At 44.2% G+C, this 20,522-nt stretch overlaps 1 protein-coding gene and 1 non-coding gene across 8 annotated transcripts in view; one reads left to right on the forward strand and one right to left on the reverse strand.

Annotated features, from left to right (window-relative positions):
• Positions 1–3,045: 3,045 nt before the first annotated feature.
• LIN54 (lin-54 DREAM MuvB core complex component) overlaps positions 3,046–20,522 on the forward strand; it is an 86,072-nt gene continuing 68,595 nt past the window's right edge. For 2 of the 7 annotated variants that reach the window (XM_034958552.4, XM_034958554.4), the window contains exon 1: positions 3,046–3,206. Coding sequence is in view for 2 of the 7 variants with exons in the window: in XM_055111360.3 (XP_054967335.1) it covers positions 3,958–3,979 (22 nt within the window). In the remaining 5 variants the exon portion in view is untranslated. Of the gene's footprint in view, positions 3,207–3,723; positions 3,980–5,149; positions 5,514–20,522 lie in introns of those variants that run through there. The other 5 variants (XM_003832253.5, XM_063603774.1, XM_055111360.3 and 2 more) reach the window with 4 other exon arrangements.
• On the reverse strand, positions 12,469–12,574 carry LOC112439695 (U6 spliceosomal RNA). The gene has a single exon (XR_003027934.1). It is a non-coding gene; the product is annotated as a U6 spliceosomal RNA (small nuclear RNA).

The following is a 20,522-nucleotide window of genomic DNA, read 5'->3' on the forward strand; positions in this document are numbered from 1 at the left end:
TCCAGCCTGGCCAGAGCAAGACTCAAAAAACAAAACCAAACAAAAACAGGAAAAATAACTCTTTATGATTGTTTTTATTTTCATTTATTTTTATTTTTAGACAGAATCTTGCTCTGTCCCAGGCTGGAGTGCAATGGTGTGATCTTAGCTCACTGCAACCTCTGCCTCCCAGATTCAAGCTATTCTCCTGCTTCAGCCTCCCGAGTAGCTGGGATTATAGGCGCCGGCCACCACACCTGGCTAATTTTTATATTTTTAGTGGAGATGGGGTTTCACCATGTTGGCCAGGCTGGTCTTGAACTCCTGACCTCGTGACCCACCTGCCTCGGCCTCTGAAAGTGTTGGGATTACAGGCGTGAGCCACCGCGCCTGGCCCCTATGATTATTATTATTTTTTTATTTTTTATTGTTTTGAGACGGGAGTCTCGCTCTGTCGCCCAGGCTAGAGTGCAGTGGCGCGATCTCGGCTCACTGCAACCTCCGCCTCCTGGGTTCAAGCAATTCTCCTGCCTCAGCCTCCTGAGTAGCTGGGATTACAGGTGCCCGCCACCACGCCCAGCTAATTTTTGTATTTTTAGTAGAGACGGGGTTTTACTATGTTGGTCAGGCTGGTCTCGAACCCCTGACCTTGTGATCTACCCGCTTCGGCCTCCCAAAGGGCTGGGATTACAGGCATGAGCCACTGTGCCTGGCCTGATTATTTTTAATAAGGACCATTTAGTCTCCTTCTTCCTTTATATTATACCTCTTCTTTCATTTTTTCTTATTTAACTTAGCTAGGACACACTCAAAAACGGTAAACAGCTACTATACCCCTGCCTCCTTATTGAGTTTCTGATTTTAAGGTGAAAGCCTCTGCCATTTCACTGAAATGTATGGTGTTGTTCTCTGATGATTATCTTGATCCAATTAAGGAAACATTCTTTTATTTCTAGTTTACTAAGAATTTAAAAAATTCAGGGTGGTTATTGAATGTTATACAATGTATCTCTAGAGACTGTCATTTGGTTTTTCTCCTTCAATCTAATAAATTACACTAGTAGATTTCTTAATGTTAAATCACTGTTTCGGTTAAACCATATATTTTGTCATGATGTAAATTCTTTTTACTACCACATTGCTGGAATTTGATAACATCTTTTTTTTTTTTTTAAAGAGTCTCACTCTGTTGCCCAGGCTGGAGTGCAGTAGTATGACCTCGGCTCATTGCAAACTCTGCCTCCTGGGTTCAAGTGATTCTCCTGCCTCAGCCTCCTGGGTAGCTGGGACTACAGGCGCATGCCACCACGCCCGGCTAATTTTTGTATTTTTAGTAGAGACAGTGTTTCACCATGTTGGCCAGGCTAGTCTCAAACTCCTGACCTCAGGTGATCCACCTCCCTCAGCCCCGCAAAGTGCCAGGATTACAGGTGTGAGCCACTGCGCCCGGTCTGATAACTTCTTAATTCTTTTTATTAAAAAAATTTTTTTTTGTAGAGATGAAATCTCACTATGTTGCCCAGGCTGGTCTCAAACTCCTGGTCTCAACCCATCCTCCTGCCTCAGTCTTCCAAAGTCCTGCGATTACAGGTGTGAGCCACAGCACCAATAACAACTAAATACTCAATTTTGCCTTCATAACAAAATCATAGCGAGAAAGGAAGTTTCCCTTCTCTGTTTTGGGTGCTGTTTGTCTTGGGTTTTAGTATAAGAGTTATGCTGCCTTGTGGAATAAACTGGGAAAGGGTCTCCTTTTTTTGAGATATTTTGGTCTCTCTAAAATCTAGCCAGTTTTGGGTACCCCATCTCACTCTTTTCTTCCTTCCAGTGGTGCCCCAACAGCACCATCAATCATTTTACTATGAGGATTTCTCACACTAGCTCTCAAGGTTCCTCATAAAGTGGGCTCACAATGCTGATCTCCAACAAAGCCTTTGTGTCATTCAACTTTATCACATTACTTACACATGTCACAGACCTTCCCATTTTCAAGGCTTTGCTAATTTCATGACATTTGCCTTGTTAAATCCTGACTATTAGTGTTTGGGCTGGTACTGGGTGTTGATTATGGCACAAGGGAACTAACATTTCAGGCAGAGACTCTGTACCTGCTTAACACCATTCATTTTATTTAACCATCAGAATCCTGGGAAGTTTTGTTATTTTTATTTGCTGGATAGGAAAATAAACGTTATACACTATACACTAATAAACGGAGGTGCCATTAAATACCAGTACTGCTTGATTCCAAAGTGACTGCTGCCTCCCCTACACTGTTTCACCTCCTCCATTGTGTTCCCGAGGTAGTCTCTCATGCTGACCTGTATGTCCTCCGTACTCCATTAGCAAATTATACACTGTATCGCACCATCTTACATTTACACTCTTGTATTTTCTATTTTCGTATATGTAGTGCTTGTCGCACTCACAGCAGTTGATAATAATCTCTCAGAATAATTTTTTTTTCCCCTCAGAATGATCTGTCAGCGTCTGTTCATCCGACTCCGTATTTGGATATCATATAAATCGCGGGAAAAAATAAAAGGTGATTAAATACAAATAATTTTGACTGTGTTAATCTTAGCTGCGTGTTGCAAGAAATGCAAAACGTCTCTTTCAAAATAAGTTTAACTCTCAATGATCTCCCTATGGCTTTTTAGCGACACTGCAAAACTAGTGCCTAAAAACACAGTGACTTGGCATTTGTGACTACTGATCACCTCCTCACTCAAGCACATCAAACAGCGGGATATCCTGGAAGTCGCACCTACAACCCGGACTTCCTAACAAGGAAAGCTAGACGAAGGGACGGTCTCTCCCAACCGCAGCGCGATGCGAGTCCTCCCCCCATCAGCTTCAGTCCGATGGAACATTCCGTGCGATCGCTTTGACCGGGCGCCACTCGACGTCACGTGGAACCGGAGCGCCCTGGCGGAGCCCGGCGGAATGACGCGGGTTTGGGTTGCCAAGGGGAGGGACGAGGCGCCGCGGAAGAGGCGGAGCGAAGGAAGCCGGCCGCGGGGCGGGGTGCGGAGCGCAGGGGCGGGCAGAGAGGGGCGCGCGGGCGGGGAGGGCCCAGCGTATTATGGGATGCGGCGGTGGAATGGCGCTGGGCGCGTGATTTTGAACAAACCCTGGTCTGTGTCTCGGAGGCGCCGCCGCCGCCGCCGCTGCTGGGAGCCCAGGGAGCGCCGCGCGACCAGGAGGCGGCGGCGCCGCCGGCTTTGGTGAGTGTCAGCCCCCGGGATGGGGGCTCCTGGGCGGGCTGGCGGGAAGGGGGAACCGGCCCCCGCTGCGAGTGCCTGCGCGGGCGGAGAGCGCTGGACCGCTCCCTCCGGGAGCCCGGGCCGGTAGGCCTTGGCGGGGAGCGGGAACCCGCCAGCGGGGTCCGCCGCGCCCCTTCCCTGAAGCTGGGCTGCGGGGGGCGAAGGATCCTTGGGGCTCGGTCTCTTCCCGTCGGCTCCCGGGAGGGTGGCTGTCACCCGGCAGGGCCAGCGCTCGGCCAGCCGCCTGCCCGGCGGTCTGGAGGAAGGGCTCCTGCGGCTGTTGACACGCACACTGCGCGACCCAACAAGCCGGCCGTGGCGGCCCCAGGTTTCTGGGAACCGGTTTTGCTGCTGTGTCATTTTGTGCCAGTCCCTCCTCTCCCTACTGCCCGCCGCCGCGTTCTTCCTATGCCCCTTTGTACAGGCTCTTGTTCGTGCGTGTCCGTTTTCCTCGCGAAGCCCACCAGCCAAATGTCATAATGTTCCCGAGGTGCACGGGGGAAGGGAGCGGGCCGGGACTTAGCTTGGCCAGCAACGGTAAACAACCAAGCAGAGTGCGGATGGACGGGGCCGTCAGTGGGGAAATGAAGTTTAAAGATGAAGTAATTGAGAACACTTTATACTCTCAGCATCTGGTAGTCTGCATATAAAAACAGCAATTGGGTTGGGTGGTGGACAGCCCTTGTTGAAGGCTGAATCTACCGACTTTTATATGGAGTTGCCATTGAAACAAGGTAGGGAAATGAAATGACTTTTTCAACTTCAACTTCAACCTTACTCTTCCTACACTAACTTAGACAGTAGAGTGGCCCTGTTCGCAGCCTTGAAATTCAGTTTGCCCAGAGCTTATGTTGTAGTTGAATGATACAGAATTCAGCTTTTGGATGGTTAACTCTTTCTGAAATTGACAAAGGCAGCCAGTTTCCTTTTTTTTTTTTTAATGCTGATCTCTTCAGAAGCCTTGCAGCTTATGTTTTGTTATTTTTTAAATGATTAAGAATTACCGCTGTTCTCTTTTGGTTACTTATTCAACTGACTGATGACAAGAGCTGGTAACTCTTACCTACCTAGTAGGTAGCTCTAGGGTCTTGTTCTGAAGCAAGCTGTTTATTTTTACTGTACAGAACAAATATATCAGCAGCAGATGGGTTTTTTTTTAATTTGATGACTTAGATCCTAAAAAAACATTTGGCAAATAATTTTAGCTAAGAGTTATATTTTCAATATTTTAGAAATCGATCATTCATGAATGTTTCTACAATTAGTTCAATCATTTTAAATCTAGTTGCGCTTTGACGTCTTAAACCGATGACAGATTGGAAGTCGCAGTGTTCATGGACAGAAATGACCAGATAAAATTAAGTTGGAGAGGAAGATAGCTCAGAACTTTATTTTTTTAATTAGATATTTTGACCACTTCATCTGCATGAGGATTGCTGCCTGTAATTGACAAAGGTGTCAAAGGTCGAACATGCATATGGAAATAGCTCATCCTGTCAAAGTAGTTCTGCGGGTGGGGTAAAATGTCAAAGTTGGTGAATGACATTAAAGGTCTTTCACAGTGTTTTTAGTGCCTGAGATAGCCACAGTGAATGAAACGCATTCCACCATCTCTCTCAAGTTGCTGCTCTGAAAATGAAAGAGTTTGGGTTCTTTATTGTCCTTATGCCACCCTCCGCATGGCTTTTGGTCTTGCAAACAAAAATATGCCGGACTTGGGACCCCGCAGGTGGCGCGACTTCCTTTGGCGTCCCTGCGGGGGCCCGTGCTCCGCCCGGGGGTGAAAGGTCTCGGCGTAGCCCGTGTGCACTTGCACGGCCCTTGTGCGTTTGAAGGTTGGCGGGGCGGCGGGAGGCTTCCCCGGATATGTGGGTGTGCGCCTCCCGGGAGGGGCGGGCGGGGAGGGGAGGAGGAGGAAGGGGGAGGTTACTGGTGGTGGCGGCGGCGGCGGCGGCCCGGGCTCCGGCTGTCGGGGAAGCTGCTGAGCTGTGATGGTGATGACGAGGTGAAAATGGCGGATCTTTCGAAATACAATCCCGGCCCCTGACATACCAGAGGCGGCGGCGACGGCGACGTCGCCACCCCGGCTCCCTTCTCGGTCCCCGGGTACCCTGGAGCGCTCCAGTTTGGACAAACTGGGAAAGGAAGCTGCTGGCCAGAGCTATCGTGCACGGGCAAAACAAGCCCCGCCGGGGCTCGGGATTGCCCAGGACCTTCTGGAGCCCCTACTTCGGAGCCCGAGGGAGGAGAAAGCGGCAGCCGCTGGAGGTAGAGGAGGAGGGGGTACCCGAGGGCTTCTCTGTCCGGAGATCTCTTTATTTGGGGGGATGGGGGTGGGTGGGGAAAGAATTGCGCGGTGGATCAAGGAATGACTTGTCCGGAGTGCGAAGAATCAGTAGCCTCGTCATGACATCAACATTATTCTTTGAGTGTTAAGAGGGCTCCAGTTTGCTCTTATACCTAAGGCTGCTGCTGAGGCCTAGAGGAACCGCTAGCACTTATCATGATTTCCTGATATAATTTTTAAAACAGCCACTCTGGCGGGTGTTGCTTTGATGGTGTTCAGCAGTTCTTGGGGTTGTACGTTTCTTTAGGGAGGCAGAGCATTGGCATTTTATCTGCATTTAAGATCTGTGTCTTAGATCCTAGTCTGTAACTTGTTGGGTTGTGAATGTTCACATTTTATAGAATAGGGACCAGTTTTGTAAGAATTAGAAAAAAAATTTTTAATGCTCTGTTATCCTTAGAGTAACTAACCTCTTTGCCCCTGCCATTTGGCATATAACAATTGAGATACTCTCAGTTATATTTTATACTCATGCTTTTCAGGGAAGTTCTTCTCTATACTCACCCTCCTGCCCCCGCCAACCTAGTTCATGAATTCAGAGAGTAAAGTTATGAAAAATTTTGCTGTAGATTTTATAATGCAAATGAAATACAGCTCTAGGAGCTCTCTTTTGGTCCTGAGTTTTACCTTCATTGTTAAGAAGGAGAGTTGCGATGGGGTGATGCAAGCATTTGTTGTGAGTACATTAAGTAGGGAAAGATAAATTGAGACCTCTGTTATTTCTAAATGCTGGAGTGATTAGCCTAGCCCTTTGTTTAGAGAGCTGGATTGATTGACTATAACAGCCACTGTTTTATTAGGTTATCTGAAGACCCATGTTAAGTTTTAGGTTATGCTGAAAGATCCGTAAGGAATCTGTCTCCTTGCACACAACACTAGTGTTACAGAAAAGTTACATGTGAATCAAATTTTTAGGCTGGGCAAAAAAATTTTTATACATTAATTTGGACCCTATGCTTTTCCCCCAGCTTTTTTGGGTCAATGACATTGAGTGTATAATGAACAGAAGGATTAGTATTGAGGAATGCCCATGGGTAATGTTTATGATTAGCCCTAAATTTCCGTTTTCAAATTGTCTACAGAGAGTATATGTGATATTATTTCCTTATTCAAATTGTCTACAAAGAGTATATGTAACACACTGTGCCATAGTGTGTCATATATCACAAATTTTGTACTTTACTTAGAGGGGAAATATTTTGTGTGAATAGGTGTGTATAGTTTGTAGGTCTGGCTTTCACTTACTAGAAGAATAAGAGACCCAAAAAATTTTTTAGGAGAAATACCTTAGAGGTACTCAGAAGGTTTAATGATGACGATAATGATTATTTTTAAAAAATAATTTGTCTGATGCTGTATTATTCAGTAGATATTTGGTTTTGTGTTTTTAAAATTACAGTTTTTATGTTGCAGTTATTTGACCCATGCCTTATAGCTGCTGACTCAGTAGTAAGACTAAGAATTTTAAAAATAATTAAAATAGGGAGATTAAAAAGCTTTTTCATTGGCTTTCTTTTAATCACAGAGGGCTATTGTCTCTTTGTGATTCTTTGTGATTGTCTTTAAAGACCAGTTTTCAGATTGTCCTGGTTAGAACAATTGTGTATTAATAATTAAAAGTGTGTTAGAAATGAAGCAAGAATTATACCACCAGAGATAGTCCAGTGTTCATTTTTTGGGGGAAGAGTATTATAGATTTTCACTACTTTTTCTTTTTTTTTTTTCCAAGGCAGAGTTTCACTCTGTCGCCCAGGCTAGAGTGCAGTGGCGCAGGCTAGAGTGCAGTGGCGCGATCTTGGCTCCCTGCAAGCTCCGCGTCCTGGGTTCACGCCATTCTCCTGCCTCAGCCCCCTGAGTAGCTGGGACTACAGGCGCCCGCCACCACGCCGGGCTAATTTTATTTGTATTTTTAGTAGAGACGGGGTTTCACCATGTTAGCCAGGAAGGTCTCGATCTCCTGACCTTGTGATCCACCCACCTCGGCCTCCCAAAGTGCTGGGATTACAGGCGTGAGCCACTGCGCCCGGCCGATTTTCACTACTTTTTCAAACATTATTATTGGGTGTCTATTAGGTGTCATATAGTATGCTAGGGATAGTGGATAAAATAACCTCAATATCATTACTTCAGGGAACTTTCAATTTAAGAATCACTGGAGGTGAAGTTGGAAGGATCAATTCAGTGGGGTCTTGCTGCAGAAGGCCTTAAGAGTTACAGAAAATGTAACTTAGTGTAGGATAATGACAATCTCAGAGATATACTTCAGAAGATAAATCCTGTACATGTAGCTTTTATGTAGAATGCATCGTAGGTGAGGGGAGATGGAGGTAAAAACACCATAGTAGGCTTCAGGAGTTGGAGATTTAGACACAATTGGTTACAGGAGGATAGAGTCATGGTGAAGGTGTAATCTGCATGATATATGACAGATTAATATTTCTATGGAAAGAGAGATGTCAACGATAATACAATTGTAAGCCCTGGTGTTTGATAGAATTTTTTTTTTTTTAAATGAGATGGGTTCTCACTCTGTCACCCAGGTTAGGGTGCAGTGGATCTCAGCTCACTGCAACCTCCGCCTCCCAGGCTCAAGTGATAATCCCACCTTAGCCTGGTGAGTAGCTGGGACCACAGGCTTGGGCCCCCACGCTCGGTTAATTTTTTGTATTTTTGGTAGAGACAGGGTTTCACCATGTTGGCCAGGCTGGTCTCAAACTCCTGAGCTCAGGCAATCTACCTGCCTCACCCTCCCAAAGTGTTGAGGTTACAGGCGTTAGCCACCACGCCTGGCCATTTAGTAGACTATCGAATGCCGTAAAACCACGGAGAAATCAGGAGGAGAAGCTAATTTAGATAAACAGGAAAATAACTTTGAGTTACAGCATACCTCATAACTATCTTCACAGTAACCCTATAAGTAAATGAAGCTCAGAGATGTTATTATTGACTTGGATTACATGATAAGCAACTAGGAGAGCCATGATTTGGAAACAGGTCTTTTCTGATTTGAATCTCCATGTTTTTTCCATCATGTTAATCATAAGCATGAATAATATAAAGTTCCCTTTTTTATTTTTGTATATTTGTTCAGTTTTATAGGCTGGTTTATTCTCATTCTCGGGTACAATGCCTATCCCTTGGTACATAACCCTATTCATTGAGTATGTGAATAAATGAATAGCATTTATTTGTTATTTCACTCAGTTATATAATTTCTTTTTATTTATTTATTTATTTTTATGTATTTATTTGTTTTTTGAGACGGAGTTTCACTCTGTTGCCCAGGCTGGAGTGTAGTGGTGTGATCTCCGCTCACTGCAGCCTCCACCTCCCGGGTTCAAGTGATTCTCTTGCCTCGGCCTCTCGAGTAGCTGGGATTACAGGTGCCCGCCACCATGCCTGGCTACTTTTTGTATTTTTAGTAGAGATGGGGTTTGACCATGTTGGCCAGGCTGGTCTCGAACTCCTGACCTCAGGTTATCCACCAACCTCAGCCTCCCAAAGTGCTAGGATTACCGATGTGAGCCATCACGCCTGGCCCATTTCTTTTTATTATGTTGTTAATTCACACCCTTTGAAATACATTGTGAAATTCATGTAATTATCATGTAGCAAAGACTTTATGGAAAGTAAGTTACAAAGTTAAGGAAGCTCACCTAAATAGAATGGGAGTAGTGCAGCAGATCTTCATAATACATTTAAATATAAGTGGTAGAAGCTCAAATTTAAATACTATATACTTGAACATAGACTTTAAAGGTATGTGACTAATTTGGAATTCACCTTTTTTTTTTCCAGCTTTTATTTTAGATTCAAGGCGTACATGTGCAGGTTTGTTACCTGGGTATTATTGCATGATGCTGAGGTTTGGAGTATGAATGGTCCTGTCACCCAGGCACCGAGCATAGTATCCAATAGTTTTTCTTTTTTTTTTTCTTTTTTTGAGACGGAGTCTCGCTCTGTCGCTCAGGCTGAAGTGCAGTGGTGCAATCTTGGCTCACTGCAACTTCTGCCTGCCAGGTCCAAGCGATTCTCCTGCCTCAGCCTCCCGAGTAGCTGGGACTACAGGCGCATGCCACCATGTCCGGCTAATTTTTTGTATTTTTAGTTCAGATGGAGTTTCACCGTGTTAGCCAGGATGATACTGCTCTCCTGACCTCATGGTCCGCCCGCCTCAGCCTCCCAAAGTCCTGGGATTACAGGCGTGAGCCACTGCACCCAGCCAATAGTTTTTCAACCATTGATCCCCTCCCTACGTCCCCAGTAGTCCCCAGTTTCCATTGTTGCCATCTTTATGTTCATAAGTACCCAGTGTTTAGCTCCCACTTATAAGTGAGAATATGCGGTATTTAGTTTTCTGTTTCTGTGTTAATTTGCTTAGGATAATGGCCTCCAGCTGCATCCATGTTGCTTCAAAGGACACGGTTTCTTTCTTTTTTATCGCTACGTAGTATTTCATAGTGTATATGTACCACATTTTCCTTATCCAATCACCATTGATGGGCACCCAGCTTGTTTCCATGTCTTTGCTCTTGTGAGTAGTGCTGCGATGACCATGTGGGTGCATGTGTCTTTCTGGCATAAACATTTGTTTTCTTTTAGATATGTACCCAGTAATGTGATTGCTGGGTCAAATGGTCAAATTCTTTTAGAAATCACTAAGATGCTTTCTACAGCTGAACTAATTTACATTTTCACCAACAGTGTATAAGTGTTTCCACGGCCTCGCCAGCATCTATTTTTTGACTTTTTTTTTTTTTTTTGTCTGAGATGGAGTCTTGCTCTGTCGCCGAGGCTGGAGTGCAGTGGCATGATCTTGGCTCACTGCAACCTCTGCCTCCCGTGTTCAAGTGATTCTCATAGCTCAGCCTCCTAACTGGGACTACATGTGCACTCCACCATGCCCAGCTAATTTTTGTAGAGATGGGCTTTCCCCATGTTGGCCAGGCTGTTCTGGAACTCCTGGCCTCAAGTGATCCGCCTGCCTTAGTTCTCCAAAGTGTTGGGATTACAGGTGTGAGCCACCGTGCCCGGCCCCTGTTTTTTGATTTTTTAATAATAGCAATTTACAGTTCCCTTTTAAAGGAAAAAAAAATTGTGAATCTCCAGTATTGTCCTAACTTATTTTATTAAGATATTTACTTTCTAAGATAGATATAAATATAAAACCAAGTATAAATCAAAAGTAAATTTATAGGCCAGGTGCGGTGGCTCATGCCTGTAATCCTAGCACTTCAGGAGGCCGAGGTGGGTGGATCACCTGAGGTCAGGAGTTGGAGACCAGCCTGCCCAACATGGCAAAACCTCGTCTCTACTAAAAAATACAAACATGAACCGGGCATGGTGGTGGGTGCCTGTAATGCCAGCTACTTGGGAGGCTGAGGCAGGAGAATCGTTTGAACCTGGGAGGCAGAGGTTGCAGAGAGCTGAGATCGCGCCACTGCACTCCAGCCTGGGCGACAGAGCCAGACTCTGTCTCAAAAACAAACAAAAAGTAAATTTATAAATCTAATGTAAACAAAACTGTAAAACCAATGTAAAAAAAATTAAACTTAGGGTGATGGATGATGTTGTTTTGCTTAAACAATCTTTGGGTCAGGCACAGTGGCTCACACCTGTAATCCCAGCACCTTGGGAGGCCAAGGTGGCAGGATAGCTTGAGTCCACGAGTGCAAGACCAGCCTGGGCAACGTAGCAAGACCTTGTCTCTACAACAAATACAAAGAAAATTGGCCAGAGTGTGATGGCTTGTGCTCGTTCTGTAGTCCCCGCTACTCGGGAGGCTGAGGTGGGAGGATCACTTGAGCCCAGGTGTCCAAGGCTGCAGTGAGCCATGATCTTGGCATTGCACTCTAGCCTGACGACAGAGCAAGACACTATCTCAAAACAAAACAAAAATGTATTTCTTTCCATAGTGAATATACTAGGGTCTGTCCTAGCGCAGATGTGCAGTTTTCTTTTTCTTTCTTTCTTTCTTTCTTTTTTTTTTTTTTTTGCAATGGAGTCTCACTCTGTCACCCAGGCTGGAGTACAGTGGCACGATCTTGGCTCACTGCAACCTCCGCCTCCTAGGTTCAAGCGATTTTCCTGCCTCAGCCTCCCAGGTAGCTGGGACTACAGGTGCCCACCACCACTCCCAGATAATTTTTTTGGTATTTTTAGTAGAGACGGGGTGTCACTGTATTGGCCAGGCTGGTCTCAAACTCCTGACCTCGCAATCTGTCCACCTCAGCCTCTGAAAATGCTGGGATTACAGGCATGAGCCACCGCACCCGGCCTGTTTTCTACATACTCTATATCCTATGATGACTCAATTTCTACACCACTCTTCTGTGTTTGAATGCTGCAAGTCTTTCTTTCTTAAATCTCAGGTTAAGTGGTTTGGCTTTTATTTGGCATAAATATGTCATTTATTTTATAAGTCCATTTTGTGCCTTTTTCTTTAGCTCATCTGAATTCTTGTACATTGATTTTGGATGTGATGTGGTTATTCAGATGATCCAGAATGTACTTTATAAAAATACTATTGAAATGAAAATACAAACCTTTCTTTTTTTAAAAAAAATTAGGTCAGGTGCAGTAGCTCATGCCTGTAATTCCAGCACTCTGTGAGGCCGAGGTGGGTGGATGGCTTGAGCTCAGGTGTTTGAGACTAGCCTGGGCAACATGGTGAGACCCCGTCTCTAGAAAAACTAGACAAATTAGCTAGTCATGGTGGTGCACACCTGTAGTCCCAGCTACTTCAGAGGCTGAGGTGGGAGGATCACTTGAGCCCCCAGGTGGAGGTTGCTGTGAACCAAGATTGCACCACTGCATTCCAGCCTGGGCAACAGAGTGAGACTCTGTCTCAAAAAAAATTTATTGTTTTAATTTGTTTTTTTCATGGAACACTTCACAAATTTGCATGTCGTCCTTGTGCAGGGGCCATACCAGTCTTCTCTGGGAAATACAAACCTTTCAAAACTTCATCAGAACTCATGGCTTATAGTCTACTGCTCCCAGTTTAGTTTGAGAAATATAGTTCTATAACTGGTTTTTTAGTTGTTGATGTTTTATTTTAGAAATAAAAGCTAAAATCTGGCCAGGCGAGGTGGCTTACACCTGTAATCCCAGCACTTTGGGAGACCGAGCTGGGCGGATCAATTGAGGTCAGGAGTTCAAGGCCAGCCTGGCCAACATGGTGAAACCCTGTGTCTACTAAAAATACAAAAAATAAGCCAAGCGTGGTGGCACACGTCTGTAATCCCAGCTACTCAGGAGGCTGAGGCGGGAGAATCACTTGAACTTGGGAGGCGGAGGTTGCAGTGAGTGGAGATCACGCCACTGCACTCCAACCTGGGTGACAGAGCCAGACTCCATCTCACACTCACAAAAAAAAGCTAAAATCTAAGTGGTATAGTTAACCAGTTAATGCTGGTAGTAAGCTCTAGGTACAAAAAATACAGTTGACCCTTGAACAATGTGGGGATTAGGGACATCAACCCCAAGCAGTCATATCCACATATGCATATAATGTTTGAATCCCCAAAAACTTAACTACTAATAGCCTATTGTTGACCAGAAGCCTTACGGATAACATACATAGTTGATTAACACATATTTTGTATATTTATTACATATCATATTCTTACAATAAAGTATGCTAGAGAAAAAATGTTATTACGAAAACCGTAAGGAAGAGAAAATATAGTTACTGTTCATGAACCGAAGTGGATCATCATAAAGGTCCTCATCCTTGTCTTCATGTTGAGTAGGCTGAGGAAGAGCAGCGGTAGGTCTTGCTGTCTGGAGTGGCAGAGGCAGAAGAGGTGGAGGAGGTAGATGAGGAGACAGGAGAGGTGGGCACACTTGATGTAACTTTATGGAAATACATTGTAATTTCTGTCTAACTTTTTTTCCCCTCCCTCCCTCCCTCCTTCCCTCCTCCCTCCTTCCTCCTTCCCTCCCCTCCTCCCTCCCTCCCTCCTTTCTATCCCTCCTTCCTTCCCTCCTTCCTTCCTTCCTCCCTCACCCTCGCTTTTTTTTTAGAGGTGAGGTCTCGCTATGTTGCTGGTCTTGAACTCCACCTGGGCTTAGGCGATCCTCATGCCTCAGTCTCCCAAGTAGCTGGGATTAAAGGCATGCACCACTATGCTTGATTTCTCTAAAAATATTTCTCTGTGGTAGCAAGCTTTTTTTCACTGTTTGCTTTAGCTTCATTGTGTGTATCGTAGAAGGGTCCATGTCATAAAAAATTTCAAAAGCAGTCTTGAATAATGCCGATTGTCTACTGTCAATTCGTTTTCTGTGCTTCTTCTACATCTTCTTTCTCATTGTCTGGCACTAGTCCGGAAGCACTCATCTCCATCAAGTTGTCCCCTGTTAATTCCTCTGGTATGGTATCTGTTAGCTCTTGAATTTCTCCAAGATCCTTTTCTTTCTTTCTTTCTTTCTTTTTTTTTTTTTTGAGACAGAGTCTTGCTCTGTCGCCCAGGCTGGAGTGCAGTGGTGCGATCTTCGCTCACTGCAAGCTCTGCCTCCCGGGTTCATGCCATTCTCCTGCCTCAGCCTCCCTGGTAGCTGGGACAACAGGCGCCCGCCACCACGCCCAGCTAATTTTTTTTGTATTTTTAGTAGAGACGGGGTTTCACCATGTTTGCCAGGATGCTCTTGATCTCCTGACCTCGTGATCCGCCTGCCTCGGCCTCCCAAGGTGCTGGGATTACAGGCGTGAGCCACTGTGCCCGGCTTCTTTTTCTTTTCTTTTTGACAGGATTTCACTCCTGCTCAGGCTGGAGTGCGGTGGTGTGATCATAGCTCACCGCATCCTTGACCTCCTGGGCTCAAGTGATCCTTCCACCTGAGCCTCCTGAGTAGCTGGGACTACAGGTGCACACCACCACACCTGGCTAACTTTTAAATTTTTTGTAGAGATGGGATCTCACTAGGTTGCCCAGGTTACTCTCAAACTGCGGGGCTCAAGTGATCCCCTCACCTTGGCCTCCCAAAGTGTTGGGATTACAGTCATGAGCCAGTGTGCCTTACCCAAGATGCATATCTTGAAACCCTTCACCTCCCACCATTTTTGTCATATCCACAATTTATTTCATGATTTTCTTCATTGGTTATGTCATAAATCCTATGAAATCATGCACAATGTCTAGACACAGTTTTCTCTGTAAGAATTTATTGCTTTTGGGCTGGGCTTGGTGGCTGATGCCTGTAATCCCAGCACTTTGGGTGGCCAAGGTGGGCAGATCACCTGAGGTTAGGAGTTTGAGACCAGCCTGGCCAACATGGCAGAACCCCATCTCTACTAAAAATACAAAAATTAGCTGGGCGTGGTGGCGCGTGCCTTTGATCCCAGCTATTTGGGAGGCTGAGGCAGGAGAATTGCTTGAACCTGGGAGGCAGAGGTTGCAGTGAGCCGAGATCAAGATTGCGCCACTGCACTTCACCCTGGGGGACAAAGTGAGACTCTATCTCCAAAAAAAAAAAAAAAAAAAAAAAAAGAATTTATTGCTTTGGGCTTGATGGCTTTCATGGCTTTGTCTATAACAATGATGGCATCTTCAGTGGTGTAATCCTTTCTGATTTTCATGATGTTCTCTCAACGGGGTTCTCTTCCATAGACTTGATGTTCATTCCATAGAGTACCATGTATAATGAGCCTTAAAGGGCTTTTAAAGGCCAAATTAAAGATGCTGTATTTGGGGGCAAGTAGACCATGTTGATGCCTTCAGTGTTGAAAACATGGGGTTCTGAGTGGCTGGGAGCATTGTCCAATATCAAAGGAATTTTAAAAGGCAGTTCCTTACTGTCAAGGTACTTCATGTCTTCAAGGACAAAACACTGATGGACCCAATCCAGAAAAAGAGTTCTCATTGTCCAGGCCTTCTTGTTATACGTTTGGAAGAGTGGCAGCTGGTGTTTATCCTTTCCCTTCAAGGCTCAGGGTTTAGCAGCTTTATAGATAAGGGCAGTTCTGATCATAAACCCAACTACATTTGCACAAAACAATAGAGTTGGCCTATCCCTTCATGCCTTAAAAATTCTGGTGCTCCCTTTTGTGCCTCACTAATAAATGTCTTTTATGGCATTCTTTTCCAGAATAAGGCACTTTCATCTGCATTGAAAGCCTGTTTGGGCTGGGCATGGTGGCTCATACCTGTAATCCCAGCACTTTGGAGAGCTGAGGCAGGAGGATCACTTGAGCCCAGGAGTTCGAGACCAGCCTGGGCAACGTAATGAGACCCTATCTCTATAAAAATTTTTAAAATTTAGCCAGGTGTGGTGGCATGCTCCTGTGGTCCCAGCTATTCAGGAGGCTAAGGTGTGAGGATCACTTGAGCCCAGGAGGTCGAGGCTGCAGTGAGCTCTGATTATGCTACTGTACTCCAGTCTGGGTGACAGAGTGAGACCCTGTCTCAAGAAACAACAAAACAAAAAACCTGTTTGGGCAGATATCCATTCTCCTCAATGATTTTCTTAATGGCACCTGGGAATTCCTGGTCACTGGAAGCTGCTTCTCCTGTTTTCTTGACTTTTTTTTTTTTTTTTTTTGAGACAGAGTCTCGCCCTGTCACCTAGGCTGGAGTGCAGTGGTGCAATCTCAGCTCACTGTAGCCTCCGCCTCCCGGGTTCAAGCTGTTGTCCCACCTCTGCCTCCCAAGTAGCTGGGACCACAGGCGTGTACCACCGTGCACAGCTAATTTTTGTATTTTTTGGTAGAGACAGGGTTTCACCATATTGGCCAGGCTGGTCTTAAACTCCTGACCTCAAGTGATCTGCCTGCCTCAGCCTCCCAAAGTGCTGGGATTATAGGCATGAGCCACATCCCAGCACTTTGGCCACATCTGGCCAAAGGCTGCATTTTCAATATTAGACAAAAAAATATTTTGCTAAAAGTGCAAGGTTTTCGTATCTGCTGGTGTAACTGCAGTGATGGCTTAACAAATTTCTTTTTTTATAATGGTCTTTACGCTGGATTCATTTATCTTGAAATGTTGGGCAACTGCAGCTGTAGACCTCAATCTACAGTACTTATCAAGCTGTTAAACTTTTACTTGTAATGTCATACTTTTCTCTGCTTCTTGGGAGCACTTCTAGCATCACTAGTGGCACTTCATATGGGTCTCCTAGTGTTATTCAAGTTTTACAGTATTGCATTAAACATAATGAAAAATATGGGAGATCAGCTTTTACTGCAATACACAATTTACTGGAAGGAGGAACTGCTCATGTGGAAACAGACAATTAGTGGCAACACTTGAGCTCACAGCAGTAGCAACAGGAGGTGGCTACAATATTATTACAATAGTATAGTATGTACTACAGTTACTTTTTTGTGGTTTTGATTTAATAGTGCATCTTTGTTTACATTTCTCTCCACTGCAAATGATATAATTTGTTTGTGTGGATAAGTTTTTATACATTGTAACTTTTTATAATTTATATATTTTATGGTAGTAAATTATAAAACAATGTTTACATATGTTTCATACATTCATGACATATCAAACTTTTTCTTAAATTTTTTTGATATTTCTAGGTTGTGACATGGTTCATCAGTGAGTTTTTTCAAATTGCCACAAATTTCCAAAAAATATTTAATATATTTATGGAAAAAAAATGCGTGTAAGTGGACCCTGTTCAAAGGTCAACTAAACACTCAGATTCTTTCTTTCTTTCTCTTTCTTTTTCTTTCTCTGTTTCTTTCTCTTCTTTCTCTCTTCTCTTTCTCTCTTTTCTTTCTGTCTTTTCTTTCCCTCCCTCCCTTCCTTCCTTTCTTTCTTTCTTTTCTTTCTGTGACGGAGTCTCGCACTGTCGCCCGAGTTGGAGTGCAATGCTGCTATCTCGGCTTACTGCAACCTCCACCTCCTGGGTTCAAGCAATTCTTCTGCCTCAGCCTCCTGAGTAGCCAGGACTACAGGCATGTAGCACCATGCCCGGCTAATTTTTGTAGTTTTAGTAGAGACGGGGTTTCACTATGTTGACCAGGCCGTTCTTGAACTCCTGACCTCGTGATCTGTCCGCCTCAGCCTCCCAAAGTGCTGGGATTACAGGCATGAGCCACTGCACCTGTCCCAGATTATTTATTTTTAAATATCTCAAAAATTACTTGCTCATCTGTAATGTGGTGGTATGTCAGTACTTTATGTACAAGAATGAAAACAGCTGTTCACCTAGATTTTTCTCCTTCTGTAACTAGAAAAGAACAGTGTTTCTGCAATAGTAGTGTATAAAATGTAAAAGCAGAGTATTTGTCATTTAGTATATATATACGTGTATATATATACGTGTGTGTATATATATATATTATTATATATATATATATATATATTTTTTTTTTGAGATGGAGTTTCACTCTTCTTGCCCAGGCTGGAGTGCAGTGGCGCAATCTTGGTTCACTGCAACCTCTGCCTCCTGAGTTCAAGTGATTCTCCTGCCTCAGCCTCTCAAGTATCTGGGATTATAGGAGCGCACCACCATGCCCGGCTAATTTTTTTGTATTTTTGCAGAGACAGGGTTTCACCATGTTGGCCAGGCTGGTCTCAAACTCCTGACCTCAGGTGATCCACCCTCCTTGGCCTCCCAAAGTGCTGGGATTACATTATTTTTTATTTTGTATTGAATTCACTTCTTTTTTATTGTCACCATCCTAAATCATATCTAGCATTTATCTGTATCTTGAACTAATTACTACAATAGCCTTCCAACTGGTCTCCCTGCCTCCAAAATCCTCAGATGAGGTTAATCCTCCCAAAATATAACTGTGATCATGTTAGTCATCTATTTATTTCTAGGCTCTTTGAGGGCAAGGTCTTTGATTAATTTCCCATAATCCCCTCCTCAAAGTTAGGAAGCAAGAAGTATTTTATTAATTAAATGACTGATAAAAAGTATAAGCTAGTTAGAAACTAATAGAACCTTGTAGATTTAAAGATGGAATGTAATTGCAGAGGATATTGGTTAAAAGTAAATTTGAGTATTAAAAACTTATTTGAAAGGAGTTTCTCAGCTTGTTAGTGTACCTTATGACGATATGGGTTTATTTTATTTAAAGTGTTGTGAAGTCCCAGAGCATTATATAAACCTATCCTACTCAACTTGACAAAAGTTATTTTCAAAGTCCAATGTAAATAATTCTACAGTTTAGGTGACAGTCCTTCTCTATGATTACTTTATTCATTGTTCAGATTTATACACAGTAAATATTATTTGCCAGCTCTGTTATAGGCACAGGGGATGGGGGTTCAGTAGTGATGAAGACAAATATGTTCCTGTCTTTGTGTGGCTTTGCATTCTAAAGAAGTTGAGGAGGGACAATAAAAGTATAAACAAATAAACAAGGTACTTCTGATTGTGATAGATGCTGTGATGGAAATGCCAGGGTAATGGGATAGAGTACCTGGGCCAGTGGAGATGAGGATGGCGGTCCTATTTTAGATACTTTTTTTTTCCCCCTAATACATTAAGACAAATGTACAAATCAGACTTTTCTAAATGGGTGACTGTTTAACTCTCACCGGACTTAAACCATTTAACCATTCAACTGTGTTGGGAGAAAGCTCATTTTATTGGCTTCTAGAACATACTTTGCCTTTAGAACTTTTATTTTATGAACCAAAAATATTGGAAGAGGCTGGGTGTGGTGGCTCAAGCCTGTAATTCCAGCACTTTGGGAGGCTGAGATGGGTGGATCATGAGGTCAAGAGTTCGAGACCAGCCTGGCCAACATGGTGAAACCCCATCTCCACTAAAAATACAAAAATTAGCCAGGCATGGTGGCACATGCTCGTAGTCCCAGATACTTGGGAGGCTGAGACAGGAGAATCTCTTGAACCCGGGAGGCAGAGGTTGCAGTGAGCTGAGATCATGCCACTGCATTCCAGCCTGGGCGACAGAGTGAGACTCTGTCTCAAAAAATAAATAAATAAATATTGGAAGCATAGGGGAATGCATTGTATGTTCTGGATTCTTTCTCTACCATACCTTCACAGGTAACGCCTTCTACAGGTGAGGTGAACTAAAGCTTCTCAACTCTTTTAGCCTATGAAGAGCCTCTCTTTTCTTGGAGTGGCCTTCAACATAGTGACGATGAGGTTGCATGTGCTAGTACATGGCTTCCATTCCTAAGAGATAAAATAGCATGATGGATCATGTAACTGTGTGGACAAACCCTTTCCTGCCATGCCCAGTCCTTCTGAAACTTACTTTCTTTTTTTTTTTTTTGAGATGGAGTTTTGCTCATGATTTCGGCTCACCGCAACCTCTGCCTCCTGGGTTCAAGCGATTCTCCTGCCTCAGCCTCCCGAGTAGCTGGGATTACAGGCATGAGCCAGCACGCCCAGCTAATTTTGTATTTTTAGTAGAGACGGGGTTTCTCCATGTTGCTCAGGCTGGTCTTGAACTCCTGACCTCAGGTGATCCACCCACCTTGGCCTCCCAAAGTGCTGGGATTACAGGCGTGAGCCACCGTGCCTGGTCCTGAAACTTTCTTTTAGCATAGGCCACCATGCCCTGCATGTGACCCTGATTGAAACAAACAGGGAGGCCAGGAGTAGAGGCTGACGCCTGTAATCCCAGCACTTTGGGAGACCGAAGCGGGTGGGTGGATCACGAGGTCAGGACATGTAGACCAGCCTGGCTAACATGGTAAAACCCTGTATTTACTAAAAATACAAAAAATTAGCCAGGTGTGGTGGCATGCACCTGTAGTCCCAGCTACTTGGGAGGCAGAGGCAGGAGAATTGCTTGAACCCTGGAGGCAGAGGTTGCAGTGTACTGAGATTGTGCCACTACACTCCAGCCTGGGTGACAGAGCGAGACTCCGTCCCAAAAAAAAAAAAAAAAAAAAAAAAAAGAGATAAGGATGTGTAATCATAAGACAGTCATCTATATTCTGTTCTGTGGTTTATGAGCTGTCCTGGCTCTGGAATAGTCTCTGT

This window comes from Pan paniscus, chromosome 3, assembly GCF_029289425.2.
Source record: "Pan paniscus chromosome 3, NHGRI_mPanPan1-v2.0_pri, whole genome shotgun sequence".
Classification (NCBI taxonomy): domain Eukaryota; kingdom Metazoa; phylum Chordata; class Mammalia; order Primates; family Hominidae; genus Pan; species Pan paniscus.